At 42.1% G+C, this 18,790-nt stretch overlaps 1 protein-coding gene across 3 annotated transcripts in view; it reads left to right on the forward strand.

Annotated features, from left to right (window-relative positions):
* Window positions 1–18,790, forward strand: part of KCNQ3 (potassium voltage-gated channel subfamily Q member 3) — a 193,607-nt gene that overhangs the window by 144,084 nt on the left and 30,733 nt on the right. For all 3 annotated transcript variants that reach the window (XM_066175786.1, XM_066175777.1, XM_066175795.1), the window contains exons 2-7: window positions 9,938–10,028; window positions 11,782–11,908; window positions 13,615–13,787; window positions 15,744–15,899; window positions 17,267–17,377; window positions 18,274–18,369. In XM_066175786.1, the coding sequence (XP_066031883.1) occupies window positions 9,938–10,028; window positions 11,782–11,908; window positions 13,615–13,787; window positions 15,744–15,899; window positions 17,267–17,377; window positions 18,274–18,369 (754 nt within the window). The remainder of the gene's footprint in view (window positions 1–9,937; window positions 10,029–11,781; window positions 11,909–13,614; window positions 13,788–15,743; window positions 15,900–17,266; window positions 17,378–18,273; window positions 18,370–18,790) is intronic.

Below are 18,790 nucleotides of genomic sequence, written 5' to 3' on the forward strand. Positions count from 1 at the left end.
TCTTACAGAAATTCCACGTAACACAGCTTCTGTAAGCACCTTTGCTGAAACACTTAAAAATTATTGACATGTTCTCATCAGTTTAGAGGCAAGATTTTGAAAAAACTCCACTTTTATAAAGAGATTTACCTTTAAATGACTGATCATCCCTTTCACATTTCTATCCAGACCCCATATCTTGCCCTGCGTTAAACCATCAAGGCAGCAGCTCACATTTTAGGGTCAAAATCCACTTTTTGTCCCTCTTTTATCTTCCCAACAAGTAGATATTAAAAAAACGTCCCAGTGTTCACATAGAACTACTAGAGAAGAGAAGCCCTCAAATATATTTTGAAAGGCAGGTATTAAAAGACAAAAGACGTGTGGCAGTGATTTAATTGGTATGAGGCTGAGTTACAGGAAGTGGTTTCATTTCTGCACTGAGACAAAGGGCCTGGCATCAAACATTTGGCCATCTGGAGAAGGTGTGATTGGGAGACTGTATTCAGGCTCCCATCCTAAAGGGATTTTCTTCCATGTGACACTGTGCTCAGGGCCAGGACTCTGACACTACCCTTGGCTGGTATAATGGAGCCATCTCCTTCAAAAACACAAAAAATTTGGGGTTTGGGTCACTTGCACCAAATGCACTCCATACGGGGCTGGAAGTATGCAACAGAACCTAGGGGAGGGACATCTGTTTCCCCATGGAGAAACAGCAAGAGAGTCGAGTTGCATTGTGGTGTCCATCATTACTGGATAAAAGCTCATCCCTTGGGATCAGACTGAGATAAGGCACCTACACTGATATGCTTAAAAATGGCTATTCTATCTGGGATAATCTAGAGCCTCTGAGACATTCCCAGTTCTGTTCTAGGGAGATCCTTAAGAACATTCTGCATTCAGTTGCCTTCCCCTGGCTTCCAGCTAATGCTGTTTCCTGGGGTATTGTTCTGGAAATGAGCCAGAGCTGTGAATCCTTGTTGTCTGACTGGTCATGAATGCCAGACTACAACCTGCTATGGAGGAAAATGAAGGGTGTAAGAAAAGGTTTATAGGAACAGCATCAAATTAAACCAGATGAAATATCTGGTTTAATTTCCAGTGAAATCTGGTTTATTAACACAGTATTTTGGCTGTGTCAATCTGTGTATTCCAAGAAAAAACAGTCCTCTACACCACCACTGCTCTTTTTTATTCACCGCTCCTGTGACATGAAGTTTAGCCCTTGCATCTTTTAGCACAGATCCTTTCTCCTCTTCTTCTCTCCCTGTGGGTAAAGTGAGGGCAGCTCATCCTCTTTGCACTCTTCACAGTAAAAAATCCTTCCCTGACTGATGTGAGTTTTTTTGCTTCACCACTGGATCTGTGAATGGATCATAGTCTACAGATCAGATTGCTAAGAAAAGCTGATGTTCAGTGTTGTTAAATAATCTAAGTTGCAGTAATGACTCTGAACTCTTCACTTACAGAAAAATTTCAGAAAGTCTTCCTGGATTTAAAAAACCTCAACAGCTGGATGGCTCAAAGCAAAGATCAGAGGCTTTTGTCTGATGTTCTCCTGGTCAGGCACTGATTAAACTATGTGGAAAAGGTCTATCTTCCATTCTAGCTGCAATACTTCATGCTTTTAGCTGGAAAGGCCCTGAGTGAAGTGCCCTGTGTCACAAGCACAACTGTAACCACCTCAGGTGCAAAATGATGGAGGTCAGTGTGGAGTTAATGCCAGAAAATCCAGAGATCCTAGCTGATCTGAGAGAACTGAGCCATATGTCTGGCTCCACAGGATCTGCATTATCAGGACATCCTTCATTGCCCATAATGGAATGTTACCTGGACCTAGAGTGTACTGGCAGTGTTGTTGTGGGGTGCAGGCCATGTGCAGCCATGCTTCTCTTCCTTACATTGCTGCAAATCTTTGGCCAGGCTAAAATGTCCATTGGGAATGGCACCATGCAGCTTTTCTTCTGAATGTCCCACTCCAAGTGAGAACTGAGATCCTTGCAAAAAGTGCTCATGTTCTCACATAAGAGCGACTGTGTGATGAGTTTGAGAAGGCACAGACAAAGAAGGTACAGTCCCAGCCGGAAATTGCTTTTTCGATTGGCAGTCCCGCGTGGCTGAAGTGCTACACTGGACTGGAATTATTGGCATTTTTGAAAGTATGTCATAAATAGGAAAAAACCCCAGCTATCAATACTCCCAAATGGCTTGAAGTCTTGAATTAAGAGCAAAGATTCTCTTTTCAGTTCATTGTAAGAATCTGTCTGACCACCAAATTATTGTTATCAATTTCCTACCTAGTAACTCTGTATTAGGGACTACAGAGGCTTTGTCTGGACTTATTAGAAATTCACTTTTAGTTATGCCACCTTTGGAGGACCTAATGTATTTGATGTGTGTGCCTGCAAGTAAAGGGAGTCTGGTCAGGTGGAAGAAAGGGTGGGTGGGCTCTTTGATCGGGTTTTTCTGTTTGTTTTCTCTGTCTGCTACAGTCTTTTGATTTTTATTGATTTCAAATGGGAAGGTAGGAAATATCACAACACTTGTTCAATCAAGGCAGAAGTCACAATTGTGGGTTCAGAGGTTACTCTCATCTGCATTTTTTTGAGATTTCTAAAACTTTATTCAGAGGGTACAACCCATCCCTCTCTCTTCTAAAGAAACAAGGAAAGACTTGTGGGGGGATCAGTGTATATGCCTGTGAAACAGCCAAAGTCTTTTGTACCCCGAGATTTTGTCATTTTGGAAGTAGACTCCTAAATCTTTTGTCCCTCTGGACACAGTAGTCTTGGTGAGATTCAAAAAGGTATTTTCCTAGAAATTTTCTCCAGATGTTTAAGCATTGATATGCATAATTGCTAGTCTTACCTTAGGGTCTTTTTATCATCTAAACTAACTTTTTTACAGATTTTGCTGAAGTCTGGGCACTTGACTACTCAATTACAGGCTGGCTTTCAAAGGTTCAACACTTTTATTTTGCAAAATTTAGCAGAAACTAATGTAACAATCTTAAGGTTTACCTTCAAATGGCTTCATGCATGTATTTTAAATGTCTTTTGGAGAATGCCCTGCCATAAGCATTTCTGCAGCTCATTTGATTTTTGGTTTTTGCAGCTGGGGCTGCTGGGTGATGTGGTTTTGCTCTGTGCTCTCCCTGTTCTGCTGCACTTCATGACTTACCGTGTTCCACAGTCTGTGTGCCTCAACTCAATTAGCAGCTGCTGTCAGCCAGAGATAAGCCCATGGATAGGCATTCTGGTCATGGCAGATAAAAGCCCCAAACAGTAGTTCAGTTTGATGTCCTTCAGCAAATATAAAAATAGAATTTAAAACCACTAATAAAGCAATCCAGGATATTTAGTTGCAAGTCAGAAGCTTTTCCATCTTTATTCAAGCTGCAGAGGAATAGGAGACATCTAACCCCTTGGTAGCTAATGCTGTCACTGCCTCTCCTTTGCTTCTGCTATCTGTTCCCCACTCAGTCACCAATGTGACAAGAGGCCTTGGTCTCTCCCAGTAACTTACATGTGCCAAGAATTTTGGAGCACTTTTAACACTTGTCCCAGGAGGGAAATAGGATCTTGGTATATCAGGCTTGTCTTCTAAGCTAGAAAAAACAGGCAGGGAAACAAAGTGCTCCGGGCTGTTCTGCAGTCTCATACCAGCAAACCTGGGAAATGTGTCAGGCCATTCTTCTGAAATTCCCCCTTAAGCAGAAAATACAGATTGATGGTGTCTGTGCTGTCTGATATTGCTGACCCAAAACGTACCAGACCCCCTGAGAAAAATGGTAATGGTGGTCAAAAGGACTCAGAAGAAAAAGGTTTTTAGGACTGGGTCTGAAAAAAAAGCGAGACAAAGGAACTTTAACCCGGTCTGTCTAGTGCATGGAGGAGAGGAAAGAGGAATCATCTGATACAGAAGCTGTTCTTTGGTACCCTAAATGCCCTGCTATGAAACACAGCTTGCCTCTCCCAGTTCTTGTTTTAAAAGCTTTCCAGACTCGTGGAAACAGCAGTGAAACCCATTCAGAGGCATTCCTGCCAATGAGAGCCAAAGGTCATCAAAAACCTGGCATGGGTACAGGTTTGGGCTTTTCTGCCTCAGCTTCCTGCTGCATCAGGGACAATGTCTGTCACTTCTGCCACCAATGGACAATGTCATTCTGGGCTACCACCTCATCATGTGCCAGGTCAGCTTGTATGCCAGTTAGACTAGGGCTCTTTTGGGGATCTATCCTTACTTCCTAAGGTTTCCCTCAGCACCAATGGAGGACTTTTTTCTGCCTCTGCCATTGCAGCAGAGCAAGAGTGCAATACAGCTTACTGAGCATGGCATTTCTACCCTGTCCTTGCTGTATAATGGCACTGGGACAGGGATTTCTACATGGAGCTCTGTGCGTGCACTCAGGGAAACCCGTGAATGCAAAGAAAGAGGAACCTTAAAACATCCCTTCTGCAGGACTTGTTTTTTTCTCTTCTCTTCCAGGACCTCCACTAAGTTTCTCAATGCTTTTCCCTGCATTCTCTGCCCTTTTGTAGCCTCACAAAATGTTTGAATTTTTCCTATTACTCTAAACTCAGTACTGATCTCTGGCCTGTTTCTTGGAAGTGTAGAGAGTCAAGAATTTACATATTAAACAGTGAGTATTCCTGAGTCTGTGGAAATCAGGCATGCATTCCCTTCTCTCTGAAGAGCTGTTCTCAAATATTTGGTTATGTCATTTTTTTTTAGTGTTAAAAACCCTGACTCAAGTTTCTCATTAGCAACCATAAAGCGATCAGTGCAAGATACTGCAGATGTTCTGTGAAAAATGAAGTTTGGAAGAAGAGAAAAAAATGGTGGGTAGGAATATAGAGAAACTGAAAGAACTGTGAGAAAAGATGCATTTTTAATCCTGATGGGTAAAAGCCAATAGCTGAAGAAAATAAGGTTGTTCCGATATGAAATTTGGGAAACTGTGTGGAAATCATGGTTTAAAATCATATTGCTTTGGATACCCTAAACCAAAAATTTAGCAGAACACTGCCAGATTTTCCTTACATATCACAATCTTAGAGAATTGCATTAGCATTTACCAGGTGGCAGAGCATAATGAAACCAGAGTACAGGCTTTAAGGGAAGAAAATAAAATACAAAATGAAGCAAAGCAGAAAAATCTAAGATTCATAAGAACATTTGGAGACAGAAAAGTCCCAATGTCTTGCAAGAAGTGGTATTGCAGATGAGAGAGCAAAAAGAAATCTGTGCACTGTTGGACTGGGGTGATTTATTACAAGTAACTGTTCAGTTAGAGGCTCAAGGCTTTCTTACCCTAAGCCTGGTTTATAATTCTGTAAGCAGGATCCTTGACCATATGTAGATGTAGTACCTAAATTTACAGAAAGGGATTTCAGAAAAACCTTGTCATGTAGGACTGCTATGGCTGGCTAATTAATTCAGTAGCAAAGATATATAAACATTATGAAGAGGTGGTGTTTATAATTATATTCAAACCAGGGGTAAACATAAGGGGTGGCATTCAGCTAATTTACAAGGTAAACATCTCCATAAGAGCTCATCATCAGTCTGTCCTTACAGTTAAAGAGAAGAAATATCCTCTATAGGTACTTCTGACCAGCTTGACCTACTTGCTTCACATCAACCTGAGCTGTACACTAGAAGCACACTTTCCTCTCTGTTAACTAAACCTCACTGAGACTTAACATTTTGTCCCACAGCACAAAAATTTGTCAAAAATGTCACAAGATGCAAATGTAGTTTGGCCTGCCTATAGCAGATCTAGTGCTTAAAACAGCTTCATAGGGAAGCTGTTTTGGAATAGATTACAGGCAAATTCTGACAGGATCTGCTCCTACAATTTTGAAGGAAGGGATGGTGAACAGGAAGCATGATGAGCAGATGTATATATAAAACACATATAGGTTCTCAGCTAGATCTGTATTCTATTGGCTTCAAATGAAAACAGATATAGAGGAAAAACTCAAAGAATGGGGAATATTAAAATAAGTAAAAATTTACCAAACAAAACAGTCTGTGATGTTCATACAAGAAACATTAGATTCACGATCATGCATAGTCATAAATCACTTATTTTCTGGGAAAGATTTTTTTTTAATACCCTTTTTAGCACACAAAAAGAGTGCAGTTAGAAAATATGAGTATTAAACATGTAATTTCTAAAACTAAGAAAATATATTGACCTGAACAATATATTATTTGTGACACTGACAAACAGGCACTGCCATTTGATGGTCTGGAAATTATGCATACAACAAACTAATCCGATTTTTAAGGCATAATGCTAGAAATAGGAACCACTTAATGTGTTGTGAAAAATAATGTAAAATAATGGCAAAGATGATTCTAAAAAGCTGAAGAACACATTCTCATCTGGCATATGTGATATACATTCTTGAAGTCTGGACTGCCACCTGCTGAAACACTGTTTAATAGGAAGCTTTGACTTAATAGGACTCAGTTTTCATTTTAAACCTTGATTTTTCACCCTACTTCTTTCTTCTACCCTTAGTACATATGTCCCACGAATCATTATAACTTGAGTAAATTTCAGATTTCCTCCTCTTCTGTCCCTTGATTCCCCAGGTCAGTGTCAGTTTTCCTCCTGCTCATCCTTTGTGACTTCAGCAGTTTCTTACCCTGTGATTTTCCTGTTACAATTTTGCAGCCAGACTCAAACACTCAGCCCACACTGCTGCCTCTACAAAATGAAATTAGGCAGTGTAGACTCAGGCATTGTCCTGTTGCCAACTGTCTTTATGTTTGCATGGCCGCCATATGGACATAGGTGTGCCCACAGTAGCAGCAAGGGGAAGATGTACCTTCTTATCATCTTTGCTGAGCAAAGAGGACTGATGTAAGAAGGGTGGGGAATCTGAGTGACATCTTCCATAGAAAGAGGACTTGAGAAGACTTGCAGGCTTCAAAACCACCAAGATCCAGACCAGAAGAGGGTGGGTTGCATAGCATCCATGCAGATTAAAATTGATTGCATGCTCTGAGCTGCAGTCATAATTATTGAAGATGCTGAGGAGATGTGAGTTGATTAACTTGTGGGTGTTCGCAGTTGGTGTTTATCCTTCAGATACGGCGCAGCAGGAGGAAAGCCAGCCCTTCCAGGAGGGGTTGTGGTTATGGCTACTACCACAGGCTTTTCATCCCTTCATACCGCAGTATCCTGTAGGAGGGAACGTGGCTCTGTGGGCTCCTTGGTTTTGGGGACTGCAGCTCCCACTCAGCCATGGCACCTCTGAGGTGCTTGCATGCACTTCCTGCAAAGGGGGCTTCAGGCCACAATCTCTTCTCAGATTTGCCCTCAAGATTATTCACAACGACTTGTGATCTTCAGTATGACCCTCTCACCCTACTTTTAGTGGGTGTTTTGTCCTGCGTGATCTAATGTTCTCATGGGAGGGCTTTTACTTGGAGCTGGGACTTGCAGCGTGCTCTGTGCCACATGGAGGGATTGCACAAGCAGCACCCTCATCAGCATTGAGCAGTCAACACCTGGGATTTTTGTTGATCAAATTCTTTCATCACTGTAAGACCCCTTTCCTTATATCAAATACGTGGCTGCGGTCACCTGAACATCCCCTTCTTTGAGTCGGTTTCCAAACGAGGGAGCTGCAACTCCTCGCTCTGTGGAGCACCGGTACCCTCTAGTGGTGAAACCGCAGGCATTTGTTAGGCAAAAAAGATGATTTCACTACTGACTTATCTTCTGTCTTCCTTTCGGACAAAAATCTGTACGTCATCTTTAATTGGCAGCCGTGTTTTTTTTAATGATATCATAAATTCATGCCTTTCGTTGAAGTCGCCCATGATGTAATGCAATGATGTAATTTCCTTGGACTGCTTTCAGTGTGTTTCACCTTTCATTAAATCATTAAGATGATACTTGTGAGCTAATGGGTGGCCGAAATTTCACATGGTATAAGGAAGTGGCTGTAATGGAAAGTACCAAGCAGCAGCTGCACAAGGCTTTAAATGGGGTGTGGTGATGGTACCACTCTAAAGGCTTGCAGTGTGGCAGAACATAGGTGGCTTATAGTTAATCAAAGGAATCATATTGTCTTTGTTTAGTTTTCACCAGTTTGCTCTTGGAGGTTTAGGACAGCTGGAACATGGGTCTTGGGAAGCCAGGGAGCCACTGGCTTTATAACTGCAAGGTGGGGGGAACAAGATACGGTGTGGAAAAACTCAAGGGCATGGCAGAAGCACCATAAAATTGCTAAGTGAACTGCCAAATGTCTTGAACAGGAACGTGGTTATAGGTAGATGGAAAAAGACTAGTTTTGGTTTGTTTCCTCTCAACTACATAACCCATGCCCTAGAGCAGGGCTGGGGAGTGGGAAAAGGTGAAACTTGCCAAAGAAATCCAAAATTATTTAGCACGAGCAAACACATTTACTTCTGTTCTAACCTTGCTTGAAATGGCTGATCTGAAATTTTCCTGGCATAAGAACAGTGACTTTCAGAAAAGCCACAGCAAAGTAATCCTTCAGGGTTTGCTATGAAGTGTTTCACTGCTGTCTTTTCCTTGCATGTAGGGTGCTAGTGGAATCTGCTTGGAGGAAATTCCCCTCAAAAGCCAGCAGGACCTATCTGGAGCTCACCTCTGTCCTTTCACTCCAGCTGCAAATAATTTGCACATTCTCAGAATACCATTCTTTAGCCCTAGGTTTTCTCAGTCATGAAAGAAAAAAAAAACCACAAGGCAGGTTAGAAGACACACGTTGCTGAACTGAACTGAGTCCCTTGTCACTGCCTCCTCTGCAGGCTTTGGCTCTGCTCATTTCACCCAGTGAAACAAAGTGGAGTTTTACTCAGCAAGAGATGAAATCACACTACAGGAACCAGATTAAAATTCAAAACAGGTAGTACACATAAACAGAGCTTGATTCTTCACAGGCTTTTTTCCCTGGATGATTTCAGTACCTAATGCCTATCATTTCTTTGATGTACCCTAACTATAAAAGCAGGGGATCCAGAGCTTTTGCAAATACTTCTTTCTAATTTATCCATTAAACTCAAAACATTTCCATGGCCATCTGCCCCTCTGTTCCTGTGGATCAAGTTTTGGAAACACAGAAAAATGCCCATGATCTGGGTACATGAAGTACCAGAATATGAGCTTTCCCCTCTTTGCTTCACAGTAATCACTTCTATAAAAGATTTTGAATAGCTTGAACCTGGGAATAGTTTTGCAAAGCAGATCAATTAGACGGAATTGGATTTGCCAGCATTGGGAGTTAAATTTTTAGTCAAATCTCTGTGTTCTGGAGCCTCACAGACAGGAAATAAGACAGGGGCAGTGATTTATCACTCGCTTTGTTTACTGGAGAGCAGAAATTTGCCCTCTCTTATTACTCTTTCAAACCTTTTCATCTTTTCATCTGCATAGAAATGAGTGCAACAAGAGAACAAAAAAAAAAAAAAAAAAAAAAAAAGAAAAAGAAAAAAGAAATACAATGCAGTTTTCAAGGGAGGGTTTGTCCCAGTGCTGCCTTGTAGTGAGGCGTTTACTGTTTCCCAGGCTTCAGGATGTGCCAGGGAGATCCATTGCATTGGAACTGCAGTGCCATTTTGGGCAGCACACAGCTTGGAATAGAGCAATACAATCCTCCGCCATATCATACAATCCCTTCTGAAAATGCACTGTCACCCATTTCATTCTTGAGGATTGCGAGTTGATTATAGCATGTCTGTCCCAGGAACATTCTGACTCTGGATCTTGCCGTGACTACCAGTTCCCCCTGCTCCAACCTGGTTGAAAACTTCTGATCTTCATTAAAACCCTTCTCATTCTCACCAACAGGGAGCAGCCATCCCATGGAGGTCTCCACCCATGATTTTACATGCACTATCTCCAGTGCAAATACAGAGAGGATTAAAATTCTGCCCTTTTTTTTTTTTTCCTTTTATTTCATTCCAGGTTTCTGATTGTCTTGGGGTGTTTGATCTTAGCTGTCCTGACAACTTTCAAGGAGTATGAAACAGTTTCTGGAGACTGGCTCCTCTTGCTGGTAAGTAAACTGTGGCTGCTGCATTGGCCTGGTAAGGCCCTGGAATCGAAATCAGCCCCATCACCAGGGATGGAAACTTACTCCCAGCTCTGCATGCAGTGAGGTTTCTGCTCTTGGTCCCGGAGCAGTGACTGTACACTTACATATTGGAGAGTTCTCAGTCCATTGTCAACACCAAGTGAGTAAAGAGTAAGTGAGGCTCCTGAGCAAAAAGAAAATAAGAGGAAAGACTGGCCTGAGGCTTTTAAACAATGGCTTTTCAGCATTAGTCTAACAGCCCTTCCATCAGATCATCAGTAAATTCCCTACTGACCATGCCAGACCCAAGCTTTTTGAAAACTATTTTTTGGGGGAATCTTTCAACAGTTTTGATTCATTCTATAGTATTCTACTAATCCTAGTATTCCTTTCAGGGGAGGTCATCACAGTTGTACTCATGCTTGTGTCCAACAGCAGCATAACTGAAATTGCTGCAGGCAGTGCCTTTGAGAGAAAATGTTTTCACAGCAAATACATTCTAGATAGCTTGTTATAAATGCTGAAGTTGATGCTCAAGACTTTATTTCAGTAAGGCCTCCCATTTAGCATAAGAATTAAAAAATAGAAAAAAAACTCCCTTACTAAATATAAAATGGCAAATTCAACACCTAATGAAAATGACCCTAAAAAATGAACTTCCTTTGCTCCCATAGGTATCATAAAATACAGGGCACAATGTCTCGCTTAACCTGGCCTTATTTAAAGTATCCCCAGGGAAACTGCACATCAAAATTAGTTCCAGGATCTCAATTTCCATTTCCCCTTGTGCCTCCAGAGACATAGATCCGAGCAAGAGCTAAATGCCAAAAGGAATGAAAGGTGACTTCCCTTTGCATGTTCTTTCACAAAAAGTGCCTGAATGAAAGCACCTTCATCCCTCGGGGAATGTGAAACTCGCTTTTGGTCTCTGTTACCCTGCTTAGGCCCATCTTTCACATTTGAAAAAGCCTGAGGTTATTTTTCCTTCTCCTGTGCGTGTTTTTACGTAGCTTTCAGCAGTTTTTAGGAGCTATGGGTAATGAGCATGGGGAAAAGTCCCCTTTTCCCTCCTGCCAGCAATTCATAGAGGAAAAGTAACTGCGTGCCCCAGGCTGCCCTTGGCCTGTCTTTGCTGGGCACCTCAGAGAAGCTCTTTGCTCCCCATTCCCTCCCCATGCTTAGAAAGGGTCTGGAGCAAGGTGCAAAATCCCATTCTTTCGTCCACCAGAAATTTAAGGGAACAATATATGCCTTAAATTTGTCTTACCTATGTCTTTATCGTTGCTTTAAACTTTTGACCATGTGAGTATCCTGTATCCTGCCCCCGTCTCGACAGATATGGCTGCATGAACGAGCTGCTGGTGGGTGACCCTGGGGGTGGGTACAGAGTGCCCTGGGGACTTTGCAGTCACCCCTCACATACGTCTGCTCATTTTTTGTGGAGAAGGAGGTCTTTCTGTGAAGTAATTGTCCTTCCATTAAGGCAGGGTAAGCACTTCACATTTACCCAACAGCAGGGGCAGATCCCTCCTGCACAGTACTTAGCAGGCTGGAAAACTATGCCCCACTTTGCCTTGCCTCTGTCATCAATCTCGATCCTCCTTCACTTTTTTCCTCTCTCTTTCCCATATCCTAACACTTGCCCCTCATCTGTTTCCTTCAGCTGTATCCTTGTGCCCAGAATTACTGCAAAACTTGTTGTGAGACTAACAGTCTAGTTTGTGTCTTGATACAGGAAACTTTTGCCATTTTCATCTTTGGAGCAGAGTTTGCCTTAAGAATCTGGGCTGCTGGCTGTTGCTGTCGCTACAAAGGATGGAGGGGGAGACTCAAATTTGCCAGGAAGCCTTTGTGCATGCTGGGTAGGCACATGCTTTCTACTACTATTTTCCTCATTAATGTTTTTTTCCCTTTTAAGCCAGTTTCAGGGATGTCAAAGAACTGGTGATTGGCAGTGCAAAGAGCACTGAATTCAGATCTGCCCTTTATGCCAGGACCTGTGTCATGCTTGGAGTAATTACTTGAAGTAGCCAGCAATAACTTGTAATTAAGAGACACTTGACTACATAGCCAGTGAGAAAAAAAAGAATCATTCTACTCTTCAAATACATTTTCCTTGTCCTGAGCCCCACTGCACTTTTCTTAAGCTCATCTTCAGGAAGACTCTCTCTGCCTTCAGTTTCAAACCACTTGAGAACCCAATTCTATACCGTCTTCCACAGCTTCCTTTCATATTATGATTTGGTTTACCATTGTATTGTTGATCTGTATTTGCAAACAAGTATCTTTGTGATTTCACCCATGTTGTCTTTCAGGCTTGGAAGGCACTGCCTATAATTACCCATAAAATTACTCATTATTCATGTTTGAATACCCTCCTGCAACTATTCATTATATCCACAAACCAAGCAGCCAAAATTTAGGAGCTCACTCTGCCTTGAGCACCTGTCATCCCCATTCATTCACTGATTTTAGGGTACCCTCACTTGTTTAGATTCTCTTCAGGCCAAGTACTAGGTTTTTTCCTTGATCTGTACAGCACATAACACTCTGGGAGCCATGGTGCTGCGTGAATACAAGCCTCTCTTTCCCTCCATTTTTTTAGCTCATGGGTCTAAATGGTAGACAAAATTGTGACAAATTTTCTTTGTGCATCTGTGCTATCCTCAATTTAGTAGTGCTCCTTTGGGTGCTACTGTTGTACAGATACTTCTTATACTTCTAGTAGGTTTGTGAAGGCAGCAGAGTGTGAGCAAGTGGGATTGATACTGTCTCATTCCTTCTCAGAAGTGTCATCTCACTTCTGAGTATGAATCTTCATTGATATCTGGGTAAAAAACAGAAGATATCCTGGATTTATTAAAATCATCTCTCATTTGTCACGGGTACAAGTTTGTTTTGAGAATGATTGGAAGTGAATAAATCTGAAATCTACTCTTCTTGGCTTAAAAGAGAATAAAAAGACAATTCAAAGACTGAGTGCCCCGAGAATGTTTGAAGCTGTTAGCTACCACTTTCTTCTTGTATATGTATATACGGACCAAAAAGCAGGGGGAAACAAGGGAAAGAAAGAAAAATAAAAGAATTTATTCACGTTTCAAACCTTTTCAGTTATCAGCAAATTGGTCCTGTGAGCACTTACAAAAAATTAGTAGTACTGACTTCAAGATTTTAGTGGGAAAACTCAGCCAAAAGAATAAAATGGTAAGTGTACCATCAAACCTGAATTTCTCATCTGCTGACCTGTTCACTATGTTGTTCCAGTGGTACAGATGAAATTAAGGCTGATTTTCTGTCAGCATTAGACACTGTTCCCGTGCTTTCCCAAGCAGCTCAGTATCTCAAGTCCAGTGCATTGATCTGTAAATAGATGCCAGGGCGTTCCAGGAGGTTCTGTGCCTGATACTGACTGTGTGGCAGGTGCAGATATCTGATTAATTGGCAAGAGAAGGCATTTTCAGGCAGCATCGAAACTCGCCTAGGGAAATTTGCAGCACAACCAGAAGGGATTAAGAAGCAGGTGATGGGGCCACTTTCGTTGGCAGGCTTTGTTCTTTTTGCCTTGCAGATATCTTTGTGCTGATTGCTTCAGTGCCAGTGGTTGCTGTTGGGAACCAGGGCAATGTTCTGGCAACGTCTCTCAGAAGCCTCCGCTTCCTGCAGATCCTACGGATGCTCCGCATGGACAGGCGGGGCGGCACCTGGAAACTTTTAGGATCAGCTATTTGTGCACATAGCAAAGTAAGTGAGGAGCTTACAGGGCTCAGCTGGGGCTTGGGGAGAAAGGTTTAAAGGAAAGAGAGAGGATGCACAGGTACAGCAGTGCCTTGGGGTTATGTTTATCGGTTCAAAATGCAGTTTGTTCTTTAGGCTTTAGTCCCTTCTTCATTCTCAGAACCATTTCTGCCCCTTGTTTTACCTTTCTGTGCTCAATAGTGGTGCTGGGAAGTGAGAGCATGTTTATTCCCGTAGTTACAACAGGAATTTTGCCTTTACTCTGAATGGAAGCAGGCACATCCCTTTTATAGTGAAGGAAGCTGAAAACCTTGACAAAAATGCCTGTGAAGTTGCAATGCGTTTGCAGTGGCTGCTCAGACTTGTCTGATTAACAGATGGATCAGGACTCTGAAGAGTTGGGAAGAGGCTGATTAGCCTGAGAAATGTGCACAGAAATATGATTTACAAGGCAGCTACTAGGGAAATTTCTGTTTGGAAGCTTAGGTATAATACAGAGATGGACGCATTGGGAGCCCAGGCAAAAATTTCTAAAAGTCATCTTTGCTTGTTATAACATTTTGCTGTAGTCAGACACACCCTGTCTTGCACCAGACAGGTACTTGTGTTCTTGCATTTTCAAAAAACGTTATTACAAGTTAAAAACTATCTGCTTGAAATTCCTCTAGATGAGTTTTCTCATCTGCATAGGATGTAGAAAAAATGCATATACTCCAATGCATACTGCTTTTTCTTACTCATGAATGACATTACTGACATTTTAGGGGGTTTTGAAAGTTAAAATGCCAGCTGGCATAGCATATTTAGACATGCTTCTGTGGAGGGGGTGATGGGGATGCCCACCATGCTTCAGTTCTTACCAGCTTCTGCTTCTTTCTCATATAAACTTGCTGCGAGACAGGTGGCAGATAAACATTTATGTCAAAAATGTTTCTCAGGAAACATATCATGGTAGAAGTCTATATACCAAAAACATTGCTTAGAAATTGTTGAAGGCTTCATTGTGTGGGATTTAATTCAAATATTACTTGTTTGGTTCCCCACCATGCACTTTTAGACCTCAGCTGGCTGAGGGAGATAAGAAGGGGTTGTGAGAACTTTTCTTTACTGGAGACAATGACAAAACAATTTTGCCAACAATTTCCTTCCGTGACTGCACACCAGAAATTAGCTAAGAAAGTTGTTCACTTGTCTCAAGATTCAATCACAAAATTCTCAGCTACAACACCTTTTGCTTTTTTTTGTCCAAATAAAGTCCACATAGAAGGAAATGGAATACTGATTTTTTTACCCCTTTTTGAAGACCTTAAAAAAAAAAGTTTCTGCCTTGTTTCAGACACTGCTGGGATTTTAATTTGGGTGGCTGCATGCCCCACCTCAGTGGGACTAGAAACACCATTTTAGTGTGTTAGCTAACACCATTTAGCTCTCCAAAACAGCAAAGTTCAGGGTTTGTTTGCATACAGGATATTTTCAAAGTCTGTTCTTATTGCATGAATTCATTTTGAAAACATCATTCATGATGGGATCTGCTTTGATAAGGCTGGAGAGATGGAAGTGCATCCTGCAGCCTTGGCTCTCTGGAGGTAGGTAGAGGGCAGAGCTATTGATTTACTTGCCAAGACTGACCAAGGCCAGGAGCAGAAGGAGAGGAAAGAGTCAAGGTCAGGGTCAGAGCCCTGCAGCCCCCTGAGCTATGGGTGCAGCTAAGCCCTTAGCCCAGCTTTATGCAGAATGACAACTGCAGGTTCCTCCAGGCTTCTCCTAAGGAAGATTCTGTGTAAGGGCCAATTCTTGTAAATCTCTGCATTATTTCCCACTAACTGCTGAGCGGGGCTGGTCATGGATGTTACCAAAGCCAACAGCACCCTCTGTGCTTCTCTCTCCTCCTGGTGTTTACTCTGCCACTGTAGATATTGAGGCTCTTTTCAGCCCCTCCATATTCATCTGTTTCTTTTGCAGGAACTCATTACTGCTTGGTACATCGGGTTCCTGACACTCATCTTATCCTCATTTCTTGTTTATCTGGTTGAAAAAGATGTTCCTGAAAAAGATGCTAATGGGGTGGAGATGAAAGAGGAGTTTGAAACCTATGCAGATGCTCTGTGGTGGGGGCTGGTAAGTGACTCCAAAAATAACATATACCTTTCTTAAAAACTTCATATCAAAGAAGGATAAAGTTTTAGGGATTACAGTGCAAGTGCTGCTATATTTGCATGAAGGACACATTACCCAGTAACATTACCAAAGTAGGGGTGCCCCAATTAACAGAGCCAATTAACAGAACCTACAACCCTGTTGATTTTCAGACAAAGGCCCTTAGGTGCTTAAACCTCCTTCAGAAATCAAACTGTGTTCCTGGTGTCTGGAGAATTTCCCCTTTAGAGGAGCATCTCTTCAGGTGTAACTGCACTATGGGAGGCTGAGCTCTCATCCCAGCACTGTCCTGCCTGTGAGAGCTGCATCTAACAGAAAATGGCAGAACCAGAGCTGGCCAATGGATGATTTTGCTGGGCTATCAAAGAGCATCAAACGCTTGGGCAGCTGAGGTAGACACTCATGGTGTTTTGATTCTTATGGAGCCAGGGACTGAAGATGTTTCTGGGTACACTTGGAGGAAGTAAAAAAATATTTCTGGAAAGGTTAACTTAACAATTCTCGTGTCTTACATGCATTCCCCAGAGATCAGGGAATTTCGTTGGTGGTAGGATGCTGAACAAGAGGGGCCTTTGTTACATCTCTTCTTGTCTCTTCTGATGAAGAGAGGAGTATTGGTTTGCATCACTATTCATTCAATCACAGAATATTCCTGCCATTCCAGAAGTCAAGTTGCTTTGTTACTGATAGTCAAGGAAGTCTATGTCATGCTGTAACTTAAATTCAGCAGCATATTTTTTATTTAATGTTGTTCACTCATAAATATAAGCTACTCCCCTCCCCCCATTATTAGTCAAAAGATACCAAGTGTTGCACAGATCACCTGGATGTTTCCATATCCTTTTATATCCAGGAAATTTAGAACAGACTCAGTGCTGAGAAAATATACACAGTTGGAAATTAACAATTGTGCCGGAAAGGAGAAAGTTTACACAAAGGCATCTTTGTTTTTAAAGGACCGGGACTTCAGGTAGAGCTAGTTCTGGGTGGGTTGTTAAGGGTCTGCAAGCTGTTAACTGGCAAATCCATTCCTAACTGCACACTGAGGGCGGGCAGGAGATTCCTGTGGAGTTCACTTGCAGCAAACCCATCTGAAAGAGGCAGCTGCTTTGAGACTAAAGCTATTCTCCATACAGTGCTTTGGGACTATGATGCCACCAGAAATTATTTGGCCTCTCCTCAAGATCCTATTTTCACGAAGCACTCCAGAACCCTGCTTGCCTGAGCACCCATAGGGCTAAGAGAGTTATGCAGCTCTCATGGTGACATTTACCCAGACCTGTTGGCTTTGTTTTTCTTACATCAAGTCCTGGTCCTTTTGCCCACAGATCACCCTCGCTACGATCGGATACGGCGACAAGACCCCCAAAACATGGGAGGGGCGGCTGATTGCAGCCACGTTCTCTCTCATTGGAGTGTCTTTCTTTGCTCTTCCTGCAGTAAGTACCTTTCCCTCCTCTGTTAGACACAGCCCAGCACTGTGCACTTGCAAAAAGAAGGTAAAGTTAATAAAATCAACAGTGGAGCCAAATCCCTTTTAAAGAAGTACTCCAGAGACTTGAAAGGGTCTGTATCAGTAAATAGAACTTGTTTCTTCTTTGCACAGAGCCTGTTGGGAATAATATACCACCCTAATACACCTCAAATCACAGTGCTAATTGGCACAGGACAAAATTAATCCAGCAAGTGAACAATCTGGGAAACCACACGGCAGTTCATGAGACTGTACACTGGCATGTGGTAATTTACTGGTATTAACATAACACCCATAACACGTATTCTCGAAGACCTTGGAGTCCACTGTTGTAATAATTAGAATTTGACCCATCTTACCCATCTTTATTTCCTTTGTCTGCAATGTCCTCAGATAAGAATGAGACAAAATCTGACTGAGCTGGGCTAAATAGCAACAGAAACTGTCCCAAGCCCAGATTTTAGGATATTTTTCCTCTAGATGCAGACTTGGAAAAAAAATTCACAAGTCCTGCACTCCCAGATCCCAAGTATGGTTTGGCACAGCCCTTGTATCATGCAAGCAGAGTTTCAGTGGAAATGGAAAGTAGCACAGCACCTGGACACCTCCAATTTTGAAAGGCAGTAGATATCCAAGAAGCCTGTTGAGGACCTTTAAATGATTTGGTGTGGTCTGTGGTCCTTGAGAGGGTCATGACAACCTCCTGTCCCATGAGTGGAGCAGCAGGAAAGGCATGGGAACTGCACAAGGATTCCATGTAGCCATCTCCTTCTATACCCACAGATCTGCATCCTCTCATCATTAACTCCTTTTGCTCTGAGTAGGAAATGTCTAAAATATTTAATCACTCTATGCTTTCAGGGCATTTTGGGGTCAGGGCTGGCACTGAAGGTCCAGGAGCAGCATCGTCAAAAACATTTTGAGAAAAGAAGAAAGCCAGCAGCTGAGCTCATTCAGGTTTGCAGTCGTTTTCCCCTTCCTTGAAAAAGTGTTGTGCATGAAGACTGCTGCATCATGTTAACAAGGGCCACCCCTCCTCCCCTGCCCAAATTCTCACTTCCCATTGCAGGAGGTGAGAATTTGTGTTTGTAAGTTTTTCACACTGAGCTAGATAATCCAGAGGCCCTTGCAGTTTTGAGGAATCTTTCAAGTCCCAGAATATTTTTTAGAAGAACAGTATCTTTCGAAGAAAGGATCTCATCTGCTAGCTTCTGTAAACCAACTGGCTTCTGCATGACTGCCACAAAATCACAGAAAACAAGCTGTTGAAAACACATTTTTCACAAAATACAGATTTTTTTTCAGTTCCCTTGAGAAAATGCTTTTCTGTGCAAACAATTCTGTTGTTATTGATGTGAAAACAGCCAAAGAATTAGCA

This window comes from Chamaea fasciata, unplaced genomic scaffold (assembly GCF_029207755.1).
Source record: "Chamaea fasciata isolate MVZ Bird 193981 ecotype frontalis unplaced genomic scaffold, bChaFas1.0.hap1 SCAF_1, whole genome shotgun sequence".
Lineage (NCBI taxonomy): Eukaryota > Metazoa > Chordata > Aves > Passeriformes > Sylviidae > Chamaea > Chamaea fasciata.